Source organism: Cherax quadricarinatus, unplaced genomic scaffold, assembly GCF_038502225.1.
Source record: "Cherax quadricarinatus isolate ZL_2023a unplaced genomic scaffold, ASM3850222v1 Contig542, whole genome shotgun sequence".
Lineage (NCBI taxonomy): Eukaryota > Metazoa > Arthropoda > Malacostraca > Decapoda > Parastacidae > Cherax > Cherax quadricarinatus.
This window is the reverse complement of record NW_027195568.1, coordinates 50,405-71,498: the sequence shown is the minus strand read 5'-3', so window position 1 is coordinate 71,498 and position 21,094 is coordinate 50,405. Positions and strand designations below refer to the sequence as shown.

At 39.7% G+C, this 21,094-nt stretch overlaps 1 protein-coding gene across 1 annotated transcript in view; it reads right to left on the bottom strand.

The window, feature by feature from the left end:
- Positions 1-21,094, bottom strand: part of LOC128703090 (uncharacterized) — a 122,401-nt gene that overhangs the window by 59,043 nt on the left and 42,264 nt on the right. The window contains exons 3-5 of the mRNA XM_070080505.1: positions 6,180-6,306; positions 4,643-4,749; positions 3,465-3,536 (exon numbers count right to left, since the gene is read on the bottom strand). Coding sequence (XP_069936606.1) covers positions 3,465-3,536; positions 4,643-4,749; positions 6,180-6,306 — 306 coding nt within the window. The remainder of the gene's footprint in view (positions 1-3,464; positions 3,537-4,642; positions 4,750-6,179; positions 6,307-21,094) is intronic.

Sequence of the window (21,094 nt, the reverse complement as noted above, 5' to 3'; positions counted from 1 at the left end):
CATTTACTTCTCTTACAACCCCATCTATAAATATATTAAACAACCACGGTGACATCACACATCCTTGTCTAAGGGAGACTACTTCCCGGTAAAAGTAGGTCTTAGACAGGGATGTGTAATGTCACCATGGTTGTTCAATATATTTATAGATGGGGTTGTAAAAGAAGTAAATGCTAGGGTGTTCGGGAGAGGGGTGGGATTAAATTATGGGGAATCAAATTCAAAATGGGAATTGACACAGTTACTTTTTGCTGATGATACTGTGCTTATGGGAGATTCTAAAGAAAAATTGCAAAGGTTAGTGGATGAGTTTGAGAATGTGTGTAAAGGTATAAAGTTGAAAGTGAACATAGAAAAGAGTAAGGTGATGAGGGTATCAAATGATTTAGATAAAGAAAAATTGGATATCAAATTGGGGAGGAGGAGTATGGAAGAAGTGAATGTTTTCAGATACTTGGGAGTTGACGTGTCGGTGGATGGATTTATGAAGGATGAGGTTAATCATAGAATTGATGAGCGAAAAAAGGTGAGTGGTGCATTGAGGTATATGTGGAGTCAAAAAACGTTATCTAAGGAGGCAAAGAAGGGAATGTATGAAAGTATAGTAGTACCAACACTCTTATATGGATGTGAAGCTTGGGTGGTAAATGCAGCAGCGAGGAGACGGTTGGAGGCAGTGGAGATGTCCTGTCTAAGGGCAATGTGTGGTGTAAATATTATACAGAAAATTCGGAGTGTGGAAATTAGGAGAAGGTGTGGAGTTAATAAAAGCATTAGTCAGAGGGCAGAAGAGGGGTTGTTGAGGTGGTTTGGTCATTTAGAGAGAATGGATCAAAGTAGAATGACATGGAAAGCATGTAAATCTATAGGGGAAGGAAGGAGGGTTAGGGGTCGTCCTCGAAAGGGTTGGAAAGAGGGGGTAAAGAAGGTTTTGTGAGCTAGGGGCTTGGACTTCCAGCAAGCGTGCATGAGCATGTTAGATAGGAGTGAATGGAGGCGAATGATACTTGGTACCTGACGATCTGTTGGAGTGTGAGCAGGGTAATATTTAGTGAAGGGATTCAGGGAAACCGGTTATGTTCATATAGTCGGACTTGAGTCCTGGAAATGGGAAGTACAATGCCTGCACTTTAAAGGAGGGGTTTGGGATATTGGCAGTTTGGAGGGATATGTTGTGTATCTTTATACGTACATGCTTTAAAGCTGTTGTATTCTGAGCACCTCTGCAAAAGCAGTGATAATGTGTGAGTGTGGTGAAAGTGTTGAATGATGATGAAAGTATTTTCTTTTTGGGGATTTTCTTTCTTTTTTGGGTCACCCTGCCTCGGTGGGAGACGGCCGACTTGTTGAAAAAAAAAATACAGTACAGTATTACTATGTCTCCCACAGTGCTAGAATGTAAAATACCAATGTTCAAGTTTATTTTCTATAAAAATTACAATGCGGGGTTTACATATTTTAGGATATTTTGTGGTTTACATGTTATAAAATACTAATTACAGAGGGGCCACTATCACACTCAGCATGGCTAGGCATTTCGGGCAGACTAAGATTAATTCATAAATCTAAATTATTACAGATTATGGAACAAGTTGGTATTAAGGCTAAGTAACTACATTACAGTTCGTAAATTTAGCAATGTGAATGCTTTTGTTTTGGTACAATACATAGTTTCTATACTGGTGTATCACAGGCAAACTTATGACTAGTTGGGATTCATTATTTTATCATTTGTATTTCTGTGTTTATAGTCAATTGGGTGAGTGTGTACGTGTGAACCACCAGGTGGTGGTTCACACTTACACTCACACACACACACACACACACACACACACACACACACACACACACACACACACACACACACGGGTGTATCAGGGAGATAAGATGTTTTCTAACGGTAGTTTTGAAAGTGTCTGCAGTTCTAGAGTTTTCAGTTAGGGTGTTCCAGATTTTAGACCCTTTGACGTACATTGAATTTTTGTAAAGGTTAAGTCGGACACGGGGAATGTCATAGATATGTTTGTGTCTGGTGTTATGCCTGTGGGTCCTGTCACAACTATCAAGAGAGCATTTTAGGACAGGGTTAATATTGGAATTTAAGGTCCTGTAGATGTAGATTGCACAGTAGTAAGTGTGGATGTACTGAACAGTGAGTTTAGAGCTATCAAGAGGGAAGGGGGGATTTGCCTGGGATGGGATTGCGTGATGTTACCCCTATATGTACTGTAATTCATGCAAGTCCGTTTTCTTTGGTTTACTGTAATACAGTATTATATTTTATATGGAAATTTTGCTGAATTTATGTTAATATTTACATTACAAAATTATTAAATTATATTTTTCTTAATATTTAGCATTAAAGCGCATAGAAAATTATATACAGTGGACCCCCGCATAACGATTACCTCCGAATGTGACCAATTATGTAAGTGTATTTATGTAAGTGTGTTAGTACGTGTATGTTTGGGGGTCTGAAATGGACTAATCTACCTCACAATATTTCTTATGGGAACAAATTCGGTCGGTACTGGCACCTGAACATGCTTCTGGAGTGAAAAAATATCGTTAACCGGGGGTCCACTGTACTGCCATGAAAAAAAACAAAAAAAAAAAATTCAGCAAACTTGCGGGGATTTCCATGAACAATTATTAGTTACGTTCTAGAGAAAAATACACGAATTACTGAAACCGCGAATTAGGAACTGTGAATTCAAGGGGGTCCACTGTATTTACTTTTCAATACTGGTATGTAGTTAGTTATAGTAATTATTTGTTTATTTACTTAATCAGCGACAGTAGTTATTTATTTACTTATTTATTTACCATATCATAGTCATATCTGACACGTTATTTTCAAAAATTCAAATTCAAAATTCAAACTGTGGTTTACATGTAATAAGTTAGTGTTAAGCACAAAGAAAGCCACCAGCATGCATGAGTATTTCAGACAGACTAATACAGGCTGAGCATCACTAATCCAGCATCACTGGGACCTGTAGCATGCCGGATTAGTGATTTTGCTGGATTACAGAGTGGTTAGGTTAGGTTAGAATACACTTAAGCCAACACCGATATTTACGCATTGGCTATTTCACCCAATTTACGCCCTATTTTTAGCCCATTCCACTGTTCCAGTCTACCAAACTCATAGCTATGTATTTTGCTATTTTTCTTCTATTCTGTTGATTGAGTACAAGAAACCACCCATTTATTTATTTCAACTACCAAATAAGATGGTCAGAGATTGGTAATTTGTCCAAATTCATGCAAATTTCAAGAAATGCCAATTTCAAAATAGGGTCCAGAATAAATAATGCAGACATTCCTGGCTCTAAAATAACATTTTCTCTGTTTATTAGTTACATCTCCACGCCCGTCTAATATTCTGCTTGCTTTCCATTTTGAATTTTTATTCGCACAAAAAAATAGAAGATTTACTGTTATGCAGACTACTGCATTACAGCCTCTGTTCACTTGAAGACGAAGTTCCATTGGAGGCCAGCCAGCCACCAGCCAGCCAACGGCCAGCCAGCCTGCCGAAATTACAATTCCAGAATTGTTTTTTTTTACTCAGGGCAAAGGTTATAGGACATTCTGGCAGGATGACACTTTCCTCTTGAAAATCATATTAATAAAGTTTATTTCTTTGTAAAGGTTACAATGTGTAATTACAATTTTGATTTGCTAGGTACAAAGATAGCCACTATCATGCCGAGGCATGATATTAGAGAATCCCTGGTGTTTGCCATGCTGTTTGCTCTAGCTGGCGCTCAATTGAACTGGTGCTACCACAAGGTACTAAGTGGTCCCAGATTTTTTTTAATAGTGTGCACACCCAGGTTAAGACCCATTCTATGCTGACCAGGCATCTTAGGCCAATAGTGCCAAATTTGGAGGCAGGAAAAACAAAACATAGATCTACGTTTGGAGCGCTAGCGGTAAGAATGCAGATCTACATTTGGACAGTTAACGGGTTAAAGGGGTAATATATGAGTGTAAACATGTTATCAGGCTTTTATATGCATCTGAAAGGGAACAAAGTCTGTTTCACTTTACAGCAATTTTTGCTTTATAGCAGCAGCATGGAACCTAACCTGCTGTATAAGAAGGGCCTTCCTGTAAAGAAAACAATGTGCAGGAGAGAATGAGGAACAGTAGGAAGCCGAGCTGAGAGCTAGGAGGTACAAACTGGTGTTTGTACCTCCTAGGTGGTGTGTTTTCTGTGGCTCATCAGAACTGGCACAGTACACAGAAACATAAAAATCCAGTGTTGAGACAATCTCACCATTCTTATAATAACTGTGTCACTAGCACGTTAAGAGACAACACAATAAGTGTCAGGGGGCCCAAGACTGTTCAACTGCCTCCCAGCATACATAAGGGAGATTACTAATAGACCCCTGGCTGTCTTCAAGCACGCACTGGACAAGAACCAAAAGTCGGTACCTGACCAGCCGGGCTGTGGCTTGTACACTGGATTGCGTGCAGCCAGCAGTAACAGCCTGGTTGATCAGGCTGATCCACCATGAGGCCTGGTCACAGACCGGGCCGCGGGGGCGTTGACCCCCGGAACTCTCTCCAGGTAAACTCCAGGCAAACTAATGTAATATGTGGAGTGTAAAACACAGTTCAAGAAAAGAAACCAACACTCACAGGAATTGAAAACATCTTATCTTCTTCTTGTGGCTCAGTTTTGGGGTCGACTGCCCTAGGTTTCTTCCTGGTCACAAGTGGTACTTTTTCCTGCTGGGAGAAAAAATCCAAATTTACTGAAACTAGCAAAATACCTTATCTATTATCTATCTATTAACCCTTTGACTGTCGCAAGCCCCTTTCTGAAACTGTCATTCTATGTTGCAAAATTTTTGGAAAAAAAAAAATTGTTTTTTCTTATGAAATGATAGAGAATCTTTTCCCAATGGTAATGACACCAAAAGTATGAAATTTGGTTGAAAACTCACGGAGTTACGCTCCTGCAAAGTTAGCGGTCTTGGCGACATATACGCATCGGCGATTTCGCTGACTGAGCCGTTTTTGACCAATTCTGTTGTTCCAGTTGACCAAACTCATAGCTATTTCTTTAGAACTCCATGTTTTCTATCAGTTGTGTACAGGAAACCACCCATTTACCAATTTGAACTACCCAATAAAGTGGTCAGAAATTGGCAATCTGGCCAATTTCACACAAATTAAAAAAGATGCCAATTTCAAAATAGGGTCGAGAATAAACAATGTAGACATACTTGGCACTAAAATAACATATCCTCTGTTCATAAGTCATGTCTCTAGGCCCCTCTTATGTTACTATTGCTTTTTATTTTGATTTTTTATTCATACAAAAAATACAAAATTTACTGTTATGCAGACTACTGCATTATTGTAAAAATGGTATAAATAATATCAGTGCACTAGTGAAAGAATATGAGACTCCCCAGTTGATGTGTATCGGACGTGTGGTGTGATTTACTTACTCCTGAACATTGGTAAAAATCGAACATTTCCGCTATTTTGAGCTCAATTTCAAGGTAGTTTTCATTGTGAGACTAATCAAAATCATCTCTATTTCTGTAATATGTTTTCCATTTTATCACGCGAGACCATGAAAACGAGAATACAATGATAAATACTATACGAAAATACACCTCAAAGTCGGCGTTTTAATAAAAAAAAAACGGTCAGTTTTCTTTTTCTCATTATGCACTGTGTGCTGCAGGATTTTTTTTATGTGGTGCACACTGACCACACAGACCCATTCTCTCACAAGTGGGCCTACCAGCTTTCTCCTGCTTGATTTGAAGCCGCAAGAATTTATGCATATTAATACGTCCAAAACACTGGCTCGTAAGACATATATATACGACCAAAACAGTCAAAGGGTTAATGATTCTGGGATGACAACTCCCAGTGACCTGGTCTCAGACCAGGCCTCCTAAACTGTTAAAAGAAATATCATAGGTACCGTGATGCTGGTGAAAGTTTATCTTAGAAAACAGAACTACTCTCCTCTCTAATGAATCAAACCTAATTACCCTCTATTACTTATCACTATATGGCCCTTGTGTGTTTAGGGCTTCCTCATGAATACAATAACAATAATAATAATAATAATAATGATAATAATAAACATGAATATATCAGCAATGCTTGTCATACGCAGAAGAAAGACTACAACTTACTTGCAAGACTGAGGCTTTCCGTTTACCACCTTTGTACAATATAGCTTGCTCGTCAGTTTTCAAATCTTGAGTAGGACAAGCACACACTTTTACATCGATGACCTTCCTTCCACATTCTTTTCCAGAGCTGAAAAAAAAACAAAATGTTAAAAGTTCTACAATATTTGACTAAGAAAACCTATACAGTGGACCCCCGCATAGCGAACTTAATCCGTGCAAGAGGGCTGGTCGTTATGCGAAATGTTCGCTATGCGAATTAATTTTCCCCATAAGAAATAATGGAAATAAAATTAATCCGTGCAAGACACCCAAAAGTATGAAAAAAAAATTTTTTTACCACAAAAAAATGTTAATTTTAGTACACACAAACTGAAAAAGGCATGCACAATTACATGACACTTACTTTTATTGAAGATCTGGTGATGATTGATGGGATGGGAGGAGGGGAGAGAGAGTGTTAGTGTTTAGAAGGGGAATCCCCTTCCATTAGGACTTGAGGTAGCAAGTCCTTTTCTGGGGTTACTTCCCTTCTTCTTTTAATGCCACTAGGACCAGCTTCAGAGTCACTGGACTTCTTTCGCACAACATATCTGTCCATAGTGGCCTGTACCTCTCGTTCCTTTATGATTTGTCTAAAGTGGTTCACAACAGTGTCATTGTAACAGTCACCAGCACGGCTTGCAATAGCTGTGTGAGGGTGATTTTCATCAAAAAAGGTTTGCACTTCAAGCCATTTTGCACACATTTCCTTAATCTTTGAAGTAGGCAATTCCTTCAATTTCTCTCTCCCCTCCTTTGAACCAGTTTCCCCAGGTCTGGCCTCTTGCTCTTGAAGTTGATCTATCAGCTCATCAGTGGTTAGTTCTTCATTGTCCTCCTCCACCAACTCTTCCACATCCTCCCCACTAACCTCCAACCCCAAGGACTTCCCCAATTCAACAATAGATTCCTCAACTGGTATACTACTCCTCTCAGGGTTAGCCTCAAACCCTTCAAAATCCCTTTTGTCTACACATTCTGGCCACAGTTTCTTCCAAGCAGAGTTCAAGGTTCTCTTAGTCACTCCCTCCCAAGCCTTACCTATAAGGTTTACACAACTGAGGATATTAAAGTGATCCTTCCAAAACTCTTTTAGAGTCAATCCAGTGTCTGTGGTCACTTCAAAGCACTTTTGAAACAGCTTTTGTGTACAGTTTCTTGAAGTTGGAAATGACCTGCTGGTCCATGGGCTGCAGGAGAGGAGTGGTATTAGGAGGCAAAAACTTCACCTTAATGAAGCTCATGTCCCCATAAAGTCGCTCTGCCACGTCTGTAGGATGACCAGGGGCATTGTCTAACACCAGGAGGCACTTAAGGTCTAATTTCTTTTCAGTTAGGTAATCTTTCACATTGGGGGCAAATGCATGGTGTAACCAGTTATAGAAAAATTCCCTAGTGACCCATGCCTTACTGTTTGCCCTCCACAGCACACACAAATTATCCTTGAGGACATTCTTTTGCCTGAACGCTCTGGGAGTTTCAGAGTGATACACTAATAAAGGCTTAACTTTGCAATCACCACTAGCATTGGCACACATCAACAAAGTAAGCCTGTCTTTCATAGGCTTATGTCCTGGGAGTGCCTTTTCCTCCTGAGTAATGTAGGTCCTGCTTGGCATTTTCTTCCAGAACAGGCCTGTTTCATCACAATTAAACACTTGTTCAGGTTCCAGTCCTTCAGTTTCTATGTACTCCTTGAATTCATGCACATATTTTTCAGCCGCTTTGTGGTCCGAACTGGCAGCCTCACCATGCCGTATCACACTATGGATGCCACTACGCTTCTTAAATCTCTCAAACCAACCTTTGCTGGCCTTAAATTGACTCACATCATCACTAGTTGCAGGCATTTTTTTAATTAAATCGTCATGCAACTTCCTAGCCTTTTCACATATGATCGCTTGAGAGACGCTATCTCCTGCTAGCTGTTTTTCATTTATCCACACCAATAAGAGTCTCTCAACATCTTCCATCACTTGCGATCTTTGTTTCGAAAACACAGTTAAACCTTTGGCAACAACAGCTTCCTTGATTGCCGTTTTCTTGCCCACAATAGAAGCGATGGTTGATTTTGGTTTCTTGTACAACCTGACCAGGTCGGTGATACGTACTCCACTTTCATACTTATCAATGATTTCTTTCTTCATTTCAATGGGTATTCTTACCCTTTGAGGTGTAGGGTTGGCACTAGAAGCTTTCTTGGGGCCCATGGTCACTTATTTTCCACAAACAGCACCGAAAACACTGTAATAATACGAAATATTCCGAGTGTATGCTTGAATGTTACCGCGGAGGCTGGCTGGTAAACAATGGGACGGGCGGCACATGTGAGGCTGGCTCAGGCCGCACATTGGACGCGTCTCGGACGAAGGTCGCTGAGCGGGTTTTTGTCCACTATGCGGGGCAAAATTTTAGCGAACAAAGCGTTCGCTATGCGGATTGTTCGCTATGCAAGGCGTTCGCTATGCGGGGGTCCACTGTATTTACAGGACTCATGAAATTGTAATGACACAATTGCAAACAAACCATATCATGTTCGGGGGATTGAGCTCGTGGCAAGTGAATCATAAAACTCCAGGCCAGCATGTAAGCCACTGGGCCAGCTGGCTACAATAAGATTCATCCAACTAGGTATATTTATACACCACAGAGAGGTTAGCACAGGCGCCACTGTGACCGTGAATGCAAGTTTTTACAAATGAATCTCCTGCCAACGTGGCCGTAACGAACTCTAGCTTGTGCTAACCTCTTGATGGTGTATAAATATACCTAGTTGGATGAATCTTATTGTAGCCAGCTGACCCAATGGCTTACGCGCTGGCCTGGAGTTTTACGAACCATTCGCCACGAGTTTAATCCCCTCCTGTGGCATGATTTGTTTGCAGTTGTGTCATTACGGTTTCGTTAGTCATGATGACAGCTTTGAGGGGACTAGAGCTAGAGTTTGTCATGGCCACACTAGTGGGAGATTCATCTGTAAAAACTTGCATTTGTGGTCACAGTGAGGCCTGTGCTAACCTCTCTATGGTGTATAAATATACCTAGTTGGATGACACTTATTGTAGCCAGCTGGCCCAGTGGCTTATTGTAGCCAGCTGGCCCAGTGGCTTATGTTCTGGCTTGGAGTTTTACCACTCACTCGCTATGAATTCGATCCCTGCCCGTGGTATGGTTTCTATATATATATACAGTACTGTATTTTTACAGATTTGCTGTATTTATAATAAGACAAAAAACTATAAATCTGGGATGTCTGAATGTGCATGAATGTTGTGCAGGTAAGAAAACAATGATTGTCAATCAACAAGACCACTGTATACTGGAGTGCCACAGGGAAATGTCTTTGGTCCCCTGCTCTTGCTCTTATACATCAGTGATCTTCCTAATGTAATACAACATCTGAAAGCTGACAACATGACTTACGTCATCTCCCACCCTAATCTTGCCTCACTCAACGCCATTGTTAACAAAGAGATAGTAAAAATATCTACCTGGATGACTGCTAATACACTTACACTTAATACTGACAAAACCTTCTTTCTATATTATGTTTGGTAACAGAGCAGGTGCTACCCAGCTGAACATTATGACTGACAACACTCTTAGTGCTAAACATAATGAGGACAAATTCCTGGGTCTGCACCTTGACAGCAACCTGAAATTCAACACACATATACAACACAACAAAAAAAAAAGTATCCAAAATGGTTGGGATCCTCTCCAAATATGTTACTACGTACCACAATCAGCCATACACACACTATACTAATCACTCATCTATCCCTACCTCACTTATGCTATTTGTGCTTGAGGATCAACAGCAGTAACCCACCTAAAGCCAATAATAACCCAACAAAAAGCCATAGTAAGAATTATCACACAATCCAATGCTAAGCAACACACCCCCCACTCTTCATAGACTTAAACTTACTCAATATACAGAACATTCACACTTACTACTGTGCAACCAATATTTACAGAACCATAAGTTCTAATATTAACCCTGAACTAAAACACTTTCTTGATAGTTGTGACAGGATCCATAGACACAATACCAGACACAATAATCTCTATGACAGTCCCCGTGTCCAGCTAAATCTCTACAAAAAAGTCAACGTACATAAGAGAGCCTAAAATCTGGAACTCCCTGTCTGAAAACTCTAGAACTGCAGACTCAACCACCATTTTCAAAACTACTGTTAAAAAATATCTTATCTACCTAACACAGCCCATCACTGGCTAACTATATGAAAACCACCTATTCTCTGTTTTTTTTTTTTTATCATGAACACATCCAAAACAAAATAGATTTACTCTCGATATCTGTGATTCCCCCTAATTTACACTAACACTCACCCAAATGACTGTAAACATAAAATTCCTAATGCAGCTACTGCCTAATAAATCTTAATTTAGTCGTAAGTTTACCGAAGTCTCCCAATTTAAGAGCTTTAATAGAAACAGTGTATCATGCCAAGACTTAACCATTCCCATTACTTAATTTACTAACTGTAATACTGTTATATGTTTTGTACTACCTCATTATTATAAATCTAATCAATCACTTCAGTTACCTAGTATGCAATAAGGTATATTAAAATGTACTGCTCTATAACCTGTGTCAATATAGAGTAAGAATTAGTATTAGTCTGCCTGAAATGCCTAGGCATGCTAGAGGCCTTCTTTGTAATTAATATTTTATAATATGTAAACCGCATATTGTAAACTTTGCAAGGAAATCAACGTTTTTATTTTCAGTGCTATAAACAAAAAGAAGCTGCACGTTCTGACTTTAATTGAAACAAAGCTGAAGGGAGTTAAAGAGATTGTGGGGAGAAATGAATGAAATTAGTTCATGAAAACCTGAGAGTTTCAGCTAAGGAAGGAGTAGTAATAATGTTGAAAGATCAGTAATGGCAAAGGAAAATAAATGTAAAAAATTCAAGAATTATGTGGATTAAAATAAGGGTCGAATGTAAAAGAGGGTCATACTAAGTGTTTATGCACCTGGAGAACAAAGTAGTGTAGAGGAGATATATATATTTTGGGAGATGTTAAGCGAGTATTTAGGGAGTTCTGAACCAAGTAAGAGAGTAATTGTAGTCGAGGAGCAACTCTTATAGAGGACGTAGTAGATAAGTTTGGGGTGTCAAGGAGTAAATGATAATGGAAGGCCTTTAATTGAATATTGTATGGAAAGAGGCTTGGTAATAATACATATTTTAAGAAAAAGAGGATAAGTATATCAGATATGATATAGGGCGAATTGACGGAAGTGTGATGGACTATGTACTTGTGGATAAAAGGTTGATGGGTAAACTTCAGGATGTACATGCTTTTAGAGGGGTAAGAGATATATCATATCTTTATTCAGTTATAGCTATAGTGATATTAAGAGGTAGTTTGGGTATAAGGAGAATGGCATCAGCAAGTAAAAGGTGAAAGTTCATCACATCTATCATGTCTGAAAACTTTTTAAAATTTCAATTGTATTTTATATGTATTCTGTTAATTATGCTTATGTGTACCTGTATATAAATATACTTACACACTGTGCTGGCATGCAGGTACACATTAAAATCACTAAGAGTCTCTCTACTCATGAAGCCATAGTAATACTACGTAACAATAATCTCTCTTGGGCACATTAAATGTCTTATTTTACGTTAATATAGACATTTTTCATTAATCCATCTACGATATTTTCTTCAAAATTATATAAGAAACATGTTACATAGCATATAAACATTATACATACACCCACAGAATAAAAATTGACATAAATATGAGATTTGTTTACAAAGCGGCTCTGTAGGAGTGTCCAAAGAATTACGTTTTCTCTAGTCAAACACTGGGGGATAACTGTAGATAAATATTCCTTTCGTATGCCTTCACTCTATATATAGCAATTCATGACCCTTGTGGGTTTAGTACTTCTTTTTTATTATGATTATTATAATAATAACTTGCAATAATAATTTGTAATAATAATTTGTGATAATAATTTGTAATAATAATAATAATTTGTCAGAGCATCATTCCTTCTAAAAATACATGAGAACGGAAGTATTGGTCTTTATTTATTCTACTGTACCACTGTGGAGACAATTTGTATACAATGTAAGGTGTCTGTATGAATGTTTATGAACCATAACCAGATGCAATGTCTGTTTGTTTATATAGTGGGTAGGGTGGCCAGACAGGCTTCTCTACACTTTTCCCTGACTTTTTTGGGTTCTCCTAGGTTCTTTACACATATGCTGCTATGTATGATAATTCTATGTAACTGTATTTGTGTATACCTGAATAAACTTACTTAATTACACTACCCTACCTACCACACGACTTTCTACAAATATGTAAATACTTTTCACCTTTCACCCTACATTAAGACTACAAATATTTTAAGGTAAGTAATGGGTGTACTGTATATGCATTTTATCACTCTATGGAGCTTTAAGCATCATCGTAGTATATTATGTGTGGGTGAAGGTGGCCAGGACGGCTGCCACACCTAACTTCTTATAGTAAATGCTACTCACCTTTTGCCCTACATTAAGACTACGAATATTTTGAGGTAAATAACGAGTGTACTGTGTGTGTGTATTCTTTTTATTGTTTTTTAATGCCTAGTTCTATTGCTAACTTAATATATGTTAGTGTAAACTTGTTATCTGGCATTCATATGCATTTGTAAGTGGAAAAAATGGCATTCTGCTTTCCAGCAGTAGCCTGGAACCTAACCTGCCGTATAAGTGGGGCCCTACTGTACACTGTTTCAGCATAAACAGTGGTGGTAGCAGAGCCACCACCACTATGTACAGCTTATGCTGTCAGTGGTCCTTATAAACCAAACACCACCACCACCACCAATCCTCACATATGTAATTAGTATACTTTTTCATGTTTCTTTGTTACTAATATTGTTTATTATGCCATGTTAGATGAACTGTGATAGATAAATAAGCTGTACAGTTGATAATAGCATCATATTTAAGCATTTTGTACTGTCTCCAAACAATAAACTTGCCTCCCTCTCAGCTCCTCGCCATTTTGCATATATGTACTAACAAGACTCTTCAATAAAGATAAAAGTTATTTAAATGTTCATTAGTCCTTTTATTTAGTTAAAATTGTTTTGTGTTTGTAAAACTATAGTTAATCTTTAAAAAATGTATTTTGTGTTAATATTTTTGGGTGTCTGAAATGGATTAATTGGATTTACATTAATTCTTATGGGAAATATTATTTCGGTTTTCGGCAATTTTGGTTTCAGGCCGACCATCGGGAATGGACTACAGCCAATAACCGAGGGTCCACTGTATTGTAATGACGGATGGAACAAGAAAACTAGATATAGTGGTTTGTGATGTAAGGAATAAGCAGGTACATGTGCTGGATGTTAAGATTAATAGTGATGCTGGTATAGCATGGTGGGAGATCAGTACAGACAGAAGATCATGTACTATGACACTGGTCAGATAAGACAATGGACAGCTAGATGGACAATGCAGCAGCTACTTGTGTAAGAGCATTTGGACAATGTTGCATTGACCAATCAGGGAGAAGTGCCCATTTCACCAGACAGTGTCAAGTTGGGAGCAGTGATAATACTGTGGAGAGGTGCAATGTCTTCAGTTTCCTATTCCATTCTTAATAAAGAGCTGAACAAAAGTACTGCAGATACAGAGTTATATGTAATAAAGGCTATAAAGGGATCTATAATTCAGTAGCGGATGCACAATAGGTGGGGTGGCCACAGACCCGTTTAGCCCCACCAAAGTAGGAACGTCTGGGGTGACCTTGGTGCCATTTAGCCCTAAGACGATTAAATATCGGAGATTTAATAATACAGTGAACCTTGGTTTTTCTGCTTAATCCATTCACTAACATCCCATCACAGACATCCCATATCATAAAAATCTTTGAAAGGGTCCTAAGAAGCAAGATCACCACCCATCTAGAAACCCATCAGTTACACAACCCAGGGCAACATGGGTTTAGAACAGGTCGCTCCGGTCTGTCTCAACTATTGGATCACTACGACAAGGTCCTAAATGCACTAGAAGACAAAAAGAATGCAGATGTAATATATACAGACTTTGCAAAAGCCTTCGACAAGTGTGACCATGGCGTAATAGCGCACAAAATGCGTGCTAAAGGAATAACAGGAAAAGTCGGTCGATGGATCTATAATTTCCTCACTAACAGAACACAGAGAGTAGTCGTCAACAGAGTAAAGTCCGAGGCAGCTACGGTGAAAAGCTCTGTTCCACAAGGCACAGTACTAGCTCCCATCTTGTTCCTCATCCTCATATCCGACAGACAAGGATGTCAGCCACAGCACCGTGTCTTCCTTTGCAGATGACACCCGAATCTGCATGACAGTGTCTTCCATTGCAGACACTGCAAGGCTCCAGGCGGACATCAACCAAATCTTTCAGTGGGCTGCAGAAAACAATATGAAGTTCAACGATGAGAAATTTCAATTACTCAGATATGGTAAACATGAGGAAATTAAATCTTCATCAGAGTACAAAACAAATTCTGGCCACAAAATAGAGTGAAACACCAACGTCAAAGACCTGGGAGTGATCATGTCGGAGGATCTCACCTTCAAGGACCATAACATTGTATCAATCGCATCTGCTAGAAAAATGACAGGATGGATAATGAGAACCTTCAAAACTAGGGAGGCCAAGCCCATGATGACACTCTTCAGGTCACTTGTTCTATCTAGGCTGGAATATTGCTGCACACTAACAGCACCTTTCAAGGCAGGTGAAATTGCTGACCTAGAAAATGTACTGAGAACTTTCACGGCACGCATAACGGAGATAAAGCACCTCAATTACTGGGAGCGCTTGAGGTTCCTAAACCGGTGTTCCCTGGAACGCAGGAGGAAGAGATACATGATTATATACACCTGGAAAATCCTAGAGGGACTAGTACCGAACTTACACACAAAAATCACTCACTACGAAAGCAAAAGACTTGGCAGACGATGCACCATCCCCCCAATGAAAAGCAGGGGTGTCACTAGCACGTTAAGAGACCATACAATAAGTGTCAGGGGCCCGAGACTGTTCAACTGCCTCCCAGCACACATAAGGGGGATTACCAACAGACCCCTGGCAGTCTTCAAGCTGGCACTGGACAAGCACCTAAAGTCAGTTCCTGATCAGCCGGGCTGTGGCTCGTACGTTGGTTTGTGTGCAGCCAGCAGCAACAGCCTGGTTGATCAGGCTCTGATCCACCAGGAGGCCTGGTCACAGACCGGGCCGCGGGGGCGTTGACCCCCGGAACTCTCTCCAGGTAAACTCCAGGTAAATTCCAGAGCCATCGGCCAAAACCGAAACCATTTTCCCCATAAGAAATAATGTAAATGTAATTAATCCGTTACAGACACCCAGATGTATCAACAAAAAAAAATTTTTTTTACCTTAACCCTTTCAGGGTCGGCAGGCCCTCTCCTAAACTTGTTCTCAGGGTCGGAAATTTAAAAAAAAAATTTCTTATGAAATGAAAGAGGATCTTTTCCCGATCATAATGACACCAAAAGTATGAAATTTGATGGAAAACTTACGGAATTATGCTCTCACAAAGTTATCGGTCTTGACGATGTTTACGCATCAGCGATTTCGCCCACTTTGAGCCCTATTTTCAGCCAGTTCCCATTTACCAGTTGATAAAAATCATACTTGTTTCGCTAGAACTCCATGAACATTACACATGACACTTACCTTTATTGAAGGCTGTTGTTGATGGATGGAAGACAGGGAGGAAAGGAGAGGGAGAGAAAGGTTATTGTTTGGAAGGGGAATCCCCCTCCATAAGGATTCTAGGTACCAAGTCCTTATCAGGGGTCACTTCTCTAGCATAATATACATTTACATGCAAAAAAGAAAGATAAATAATTTTTTTTTTTTTAACAAGTCGGCCGTCTCCCACCGAGGCAGGGTGACCCAAAAAGAAAGAAAATCCCCAAAAAGAAAACACTTTCACCTCACTCACACATCATCACTGTTTTAGCAGAGGTGCTCAGAACACAACAGCTTAGAAGCATACAAGTACAGTGGACCCCCGGTTAACGATATTTTTTCATTCCAGAAGTATGTTCAGGTGCCAGTACTGACCAAATTTGTTCCCATAAGGAATATTGTAAAGTAGAATAGTCCATTTCAGACCCCCAAACATACATGTACAACCGCACTTACATAAATACACTTACACAATTGGTCGCAATGGGAGGTGATCGTTAAGCGGGGGTCCACTACATAAAGAGACACAACATATCCCTCCAAACTGCTAATATCCCAAAATCCCTTCTTTAGAGTGCAGGCATTGTATCACCAATATCACACAAATTTCAAAAGATGCCAATTTCCAAATAGGGTCCAGAATAAACAAGACAGACATTCCTGGCACTAACATAACATTTTATCTGTTCATTAGTCACATCCCAGGCCTCTGCTATATTTCTTTTGCTTTCCACTTTGTATTTTTATTCTTACAAAAAAAAAAAGATTTACTGTTATGCAGACTACTGCATTAGTGTAGAAATGGTATAAATAATAACAGCACACTTGTGAAAGAATATTAGACTCACCAGTTGACGTGTATTGGACTCATGGCATGATTTGTTTACTTTTGAACTTTGACAAAAATCAAACATTTCTGCTACTTTGAGCTCAATTTCAAGGTACTTTTCATTGTAAAATCAATCAAGATCATCTCAATTTCTGTAATATGTCTTCCATTCTATGAAATGAGACCAAGAAAACTAGAATACAACCATAAATAGCATACGAAAATGCACTGCAAAGTCGTTGTTTTAAACCAAAAACACAGTCGGAGTTTTTTTTCTCATTATGTACTGTGTGCTGCAGGAATTTTTTTATACTGCGCACACTGACCACATAGACCCATTCTTTCATATGTAGGCCTACCAGCTTTCTCTCGCTAGATTTGAAAGCGCTCGAATTTATGCGTACTAATACGGCACCAACCCTGGCATGGAAACCGTATTAGTATGGCACCAACCCTGAAAGGTTTAAAGACAGATTTACATGTACAAAGGAATGAACATTACACATGACACTTACCTAGGATTCTAGGTACCAAGTCCTTATCAGGGGTCACTTCCCTAGCCACTTCCCTACCATAATACAGATTTACATGCAGAAAAGAAAGATAAATAACTTTGTTTTTTTAACAAGTCGGCTGTCTCCCACCGAGGCAGGGTGACCCAAAAAGAAAATACTTTCATCATCATTCAACACTTTCGCCTCACTCACACATAATCACTGTTTTAGCAGAGGTGCTCAGAACACAACAGTTTAGAAGCATATAAGTATAAAGAGACACAACAAGTCCCTCCAAACTGCTAATATCCCAAAACCCCTTCTTTAGAGTGCAGGCATTGTACTTCCCATTTCCAGGACTCAAGTCCAGCTATATAAAAATAACAGGTTTCCCTGAATCCCCTCACTAAATATTGCCCTGCTCACAATCCAACAGATCGTCAGGTCCCAAATACACTGGAACCTCAAAAATCGAACTTAATCCGTTCCAGGAGCTAGTTCTAAATTTGAAAAGTCTGAAATTCAAAGAAATATTTCCCATAAGAAATAATGGAAATACAATTAATCCGTTCCAGAAACCAAAAAATATTCACACAAAAAATACATTTTATAGAGATTAATTACAGTTTTACATACAACAAATACTATAGTTTTTAATTATGTATAGTAATACATATAAAATAACATTTTTACTTACCTTTATTGAAGATTGGTGATGGCATCTGGAATATAGGGAGGAGGAGAGAGGGAGTTGGGGTTAGTGTTTGGAAGGAGAATCCCCCTCCATGAGGACTTCAGGTAAAGCCCTCTCTGGGGTTACTTCCCTTTTTTAATGCCACTAGGACCAGCTTGAGAGTCACTGGACCCCTGTCTCACAAAATAACTGTCCATAGTCCTCTGTTTCTGGCACCTTTTTAACATTTCCCTAAAATGGGACATGGTTCTGTCACTGAACTTGTTGCAAAGATGGCTTGTTTCAGCTTGCTCAGGGTGGTACTTCTGCACAAACATTTGGACATCATTCCACTTGGCACAAATCTCCTTAATCTTTGAAGAAGGCACCTCATCCACTCCCTCTTCCTTCTCCTCTGAAGCAAGTTCCTCAGCTGTGGTCTGATACTGCTCCAGATGAAGCTCTTGCAGCTCTTCAGTGGTTAGCTCTTCCCTGTGGTCCTCCACCAACTCTTCCACATCCTCACCACTCACCTCCAACCCCAGGGTGTTCCCCAATGCTACAACAGAGTCCACAACAGGCAGAGGGTGAGCTGGGTCAGGGTCAGCCTCAAACCCTTCAAAATCCCTCTTTTGGACACAATCTGACCACAATTGTCTCCAAGCAGAGTTCAAAGTCCTAGAAGTCACTCCCTCCCAAGCCTTACCTATAAGGCTTATGGAGCTGTAGATGTTGAAGTGATTCCTCCAGAACTCTCTTAGGGTCAACTTAGTGTCTGTGGTCACTTCAAAGCACTTTTCAAACACTGCTTTTGTGTAGAGTTTTTTTTGAAGTTAGAAATGACCTGCTGGTCCATGGGCTGGAGGAGAGGAGTGGTGTTAGGAGGCAAGAACTTCACTTTTATAAAACTGAAGTCCTTAGACAAGAGATCTAATAAGTTTGGAGGATGAGCAGGAGCATTATCCATTAACAGGAGGCACTTGAGTGGCAATTTCTTTTCCTGGAGGTATTTTTTCACACTGGGGCCAAACACTTCATAGACCCACTCTTTGAAAATTTGTCTTGTGACCCATGCCTTATGATTAGCTTTCCACAAGACACAACTTGTTCTTAAAGACATTGTTTTTCTTAAACACTCTGGGATTTTCTGAATGATATGCAAGCAAAGGCTTCACTTCAAAATCACCACTAGCATTAGCACAGAACAAAAGAGTAAGCCTGTCTTTCATAGGCTTGTGTCCTGGCAGTGCCTTTTCCTCGTGTGATGAAGATCCTTTTTGGCATTTTCTTCCAAAACAAGCCTGTTTCGTCACAATTAAACACTTGTTCAGGTTTCAATTCTTCACTGTCTATGTACCCCTTAAACTCCTGTATAAACTTCTCAGCCGCCCGTTTGTCTGAACTGGCTGCCTCGCCATGTCTTACAACATTGTGAATGCCACTACACTTCTTTAATCTGTCAAACCAGCCTCTGCTGGCCTTAAATTCACTATCAGCACTGGTTCCAGGAGTTTTCTGTACCAGATTGGCATGCAACTTCCTTGCCTTTTCCCAAATAATCGTCTCTGAAACACTATCACCTGCAATCTCTTTATCCTTGATCCACACCAGCAACAACTTCTCAACCTCTTCAACTATTTGTGGTCTTTTTTTGGTTAGGATATTAACACCTTTCACAACATCAGCTTCCATGATTTGCTCTTTCTTTGACAGGATAGAACCGATGGTCGACTTGTTTTTCCCATACATCCTGGAAAGCTCAACAAGTCTCACACCACTCTCATACTTCTATATTATTTCCTTCACATCTATTGTGTTTCTCACTTTCTTTACCACAGGGGTACCACTAGCAAGTTTCTTTGGGCCCATGGCAGCTTATTTCACAGTCCCACAAGCACTAAACACAACGAAATAATCGTAAAATGTGTGAATGAGAGCGCAGGTTAGTGTTCACTAAGGCATAAACAAAGCTAGACTGCTCACGGCGCCTGTGTGGGGACGCGGACAGAGCGGGCCCGCGGACATGTTCCGTACCCGGCGGTCTGAAAATAGGGGCGTGTTCGATAATAGGGACACAGTTTGTCCGAAAAAATGATCCTATTTTTGAAACGTTCGATATGTGATACGTTCGATTTTTGAGGTTCCGCTGTACCATTCGTCTCCATTCACTCCTATCGAACATGCTCATGCACGCCTGCTGGAAGTCCAAACCCCTCGCCCACAAAATCTCCCTTACCCCTTCCTTCCAACCTTTTCAAGGACGATCCCTACCCTGCCTTCCTTCCCTTACAGATTTAAATGCTCTTCATGTCATTCTACTTTGATCCATTCTCTCTAAATGACCAAACCACCTCAACAACCCCTCTTCAGCCCACTGACTAATACTTTTTATTAACTCCACACCTTCTCCTAATTTCCACACTCCGAATTTTCTGCATAATATTTACACCACACATTGCCCTTAGACAGGACATCTCCACTGCCTCCAACTGCCTCCTCGCTGCTGCATTCACAACCCAAGTTTCACACCTATATAAGAGTGTTGGTACTACTATACTTTCATACATTCCCTTCTTTGCCTCCAAAGATAACATTTTTTGTCCCCACATATACCTCAACGCACCACTCACCTTTTTTCCATCATCATTTCTATGATTAACCTAATCCTTCATAAATCCATTCGCAGACACGTCAACTCCCAAGTACAGTGGACCCCCGGTTAACGATTTTAATCCGTGCAAGAGGGGTAATTGTTATGCGAAATAATCGTTATGTGAATGAATTTTCCCCATAAGAAATAATGGAAATAAAATTAATCCGTGCAAGACACCCAAAAGTATGAAAAAAAAATTTTTTTACCACATGAAATGTTAATTTTAATACACACAAACTGAAAAAGGCATGCACACTTACATGACACTTACTTTTATTGAAGATCTGGTGATGATTGATGGGATGGGAGGAGGGGAGAGTGTCGAACTTATTGTTTAGAAGGGGAATCCCCTTCCATTAGGACTTGAGGTAGCAAGTCCTTTTCCGGGGTTACTTCCCTTCTTCTTTTAATGCCACTAGGACCAGCTTGAGAGTCACTGGACCTCTGTCGCACAACAAATCTGTCC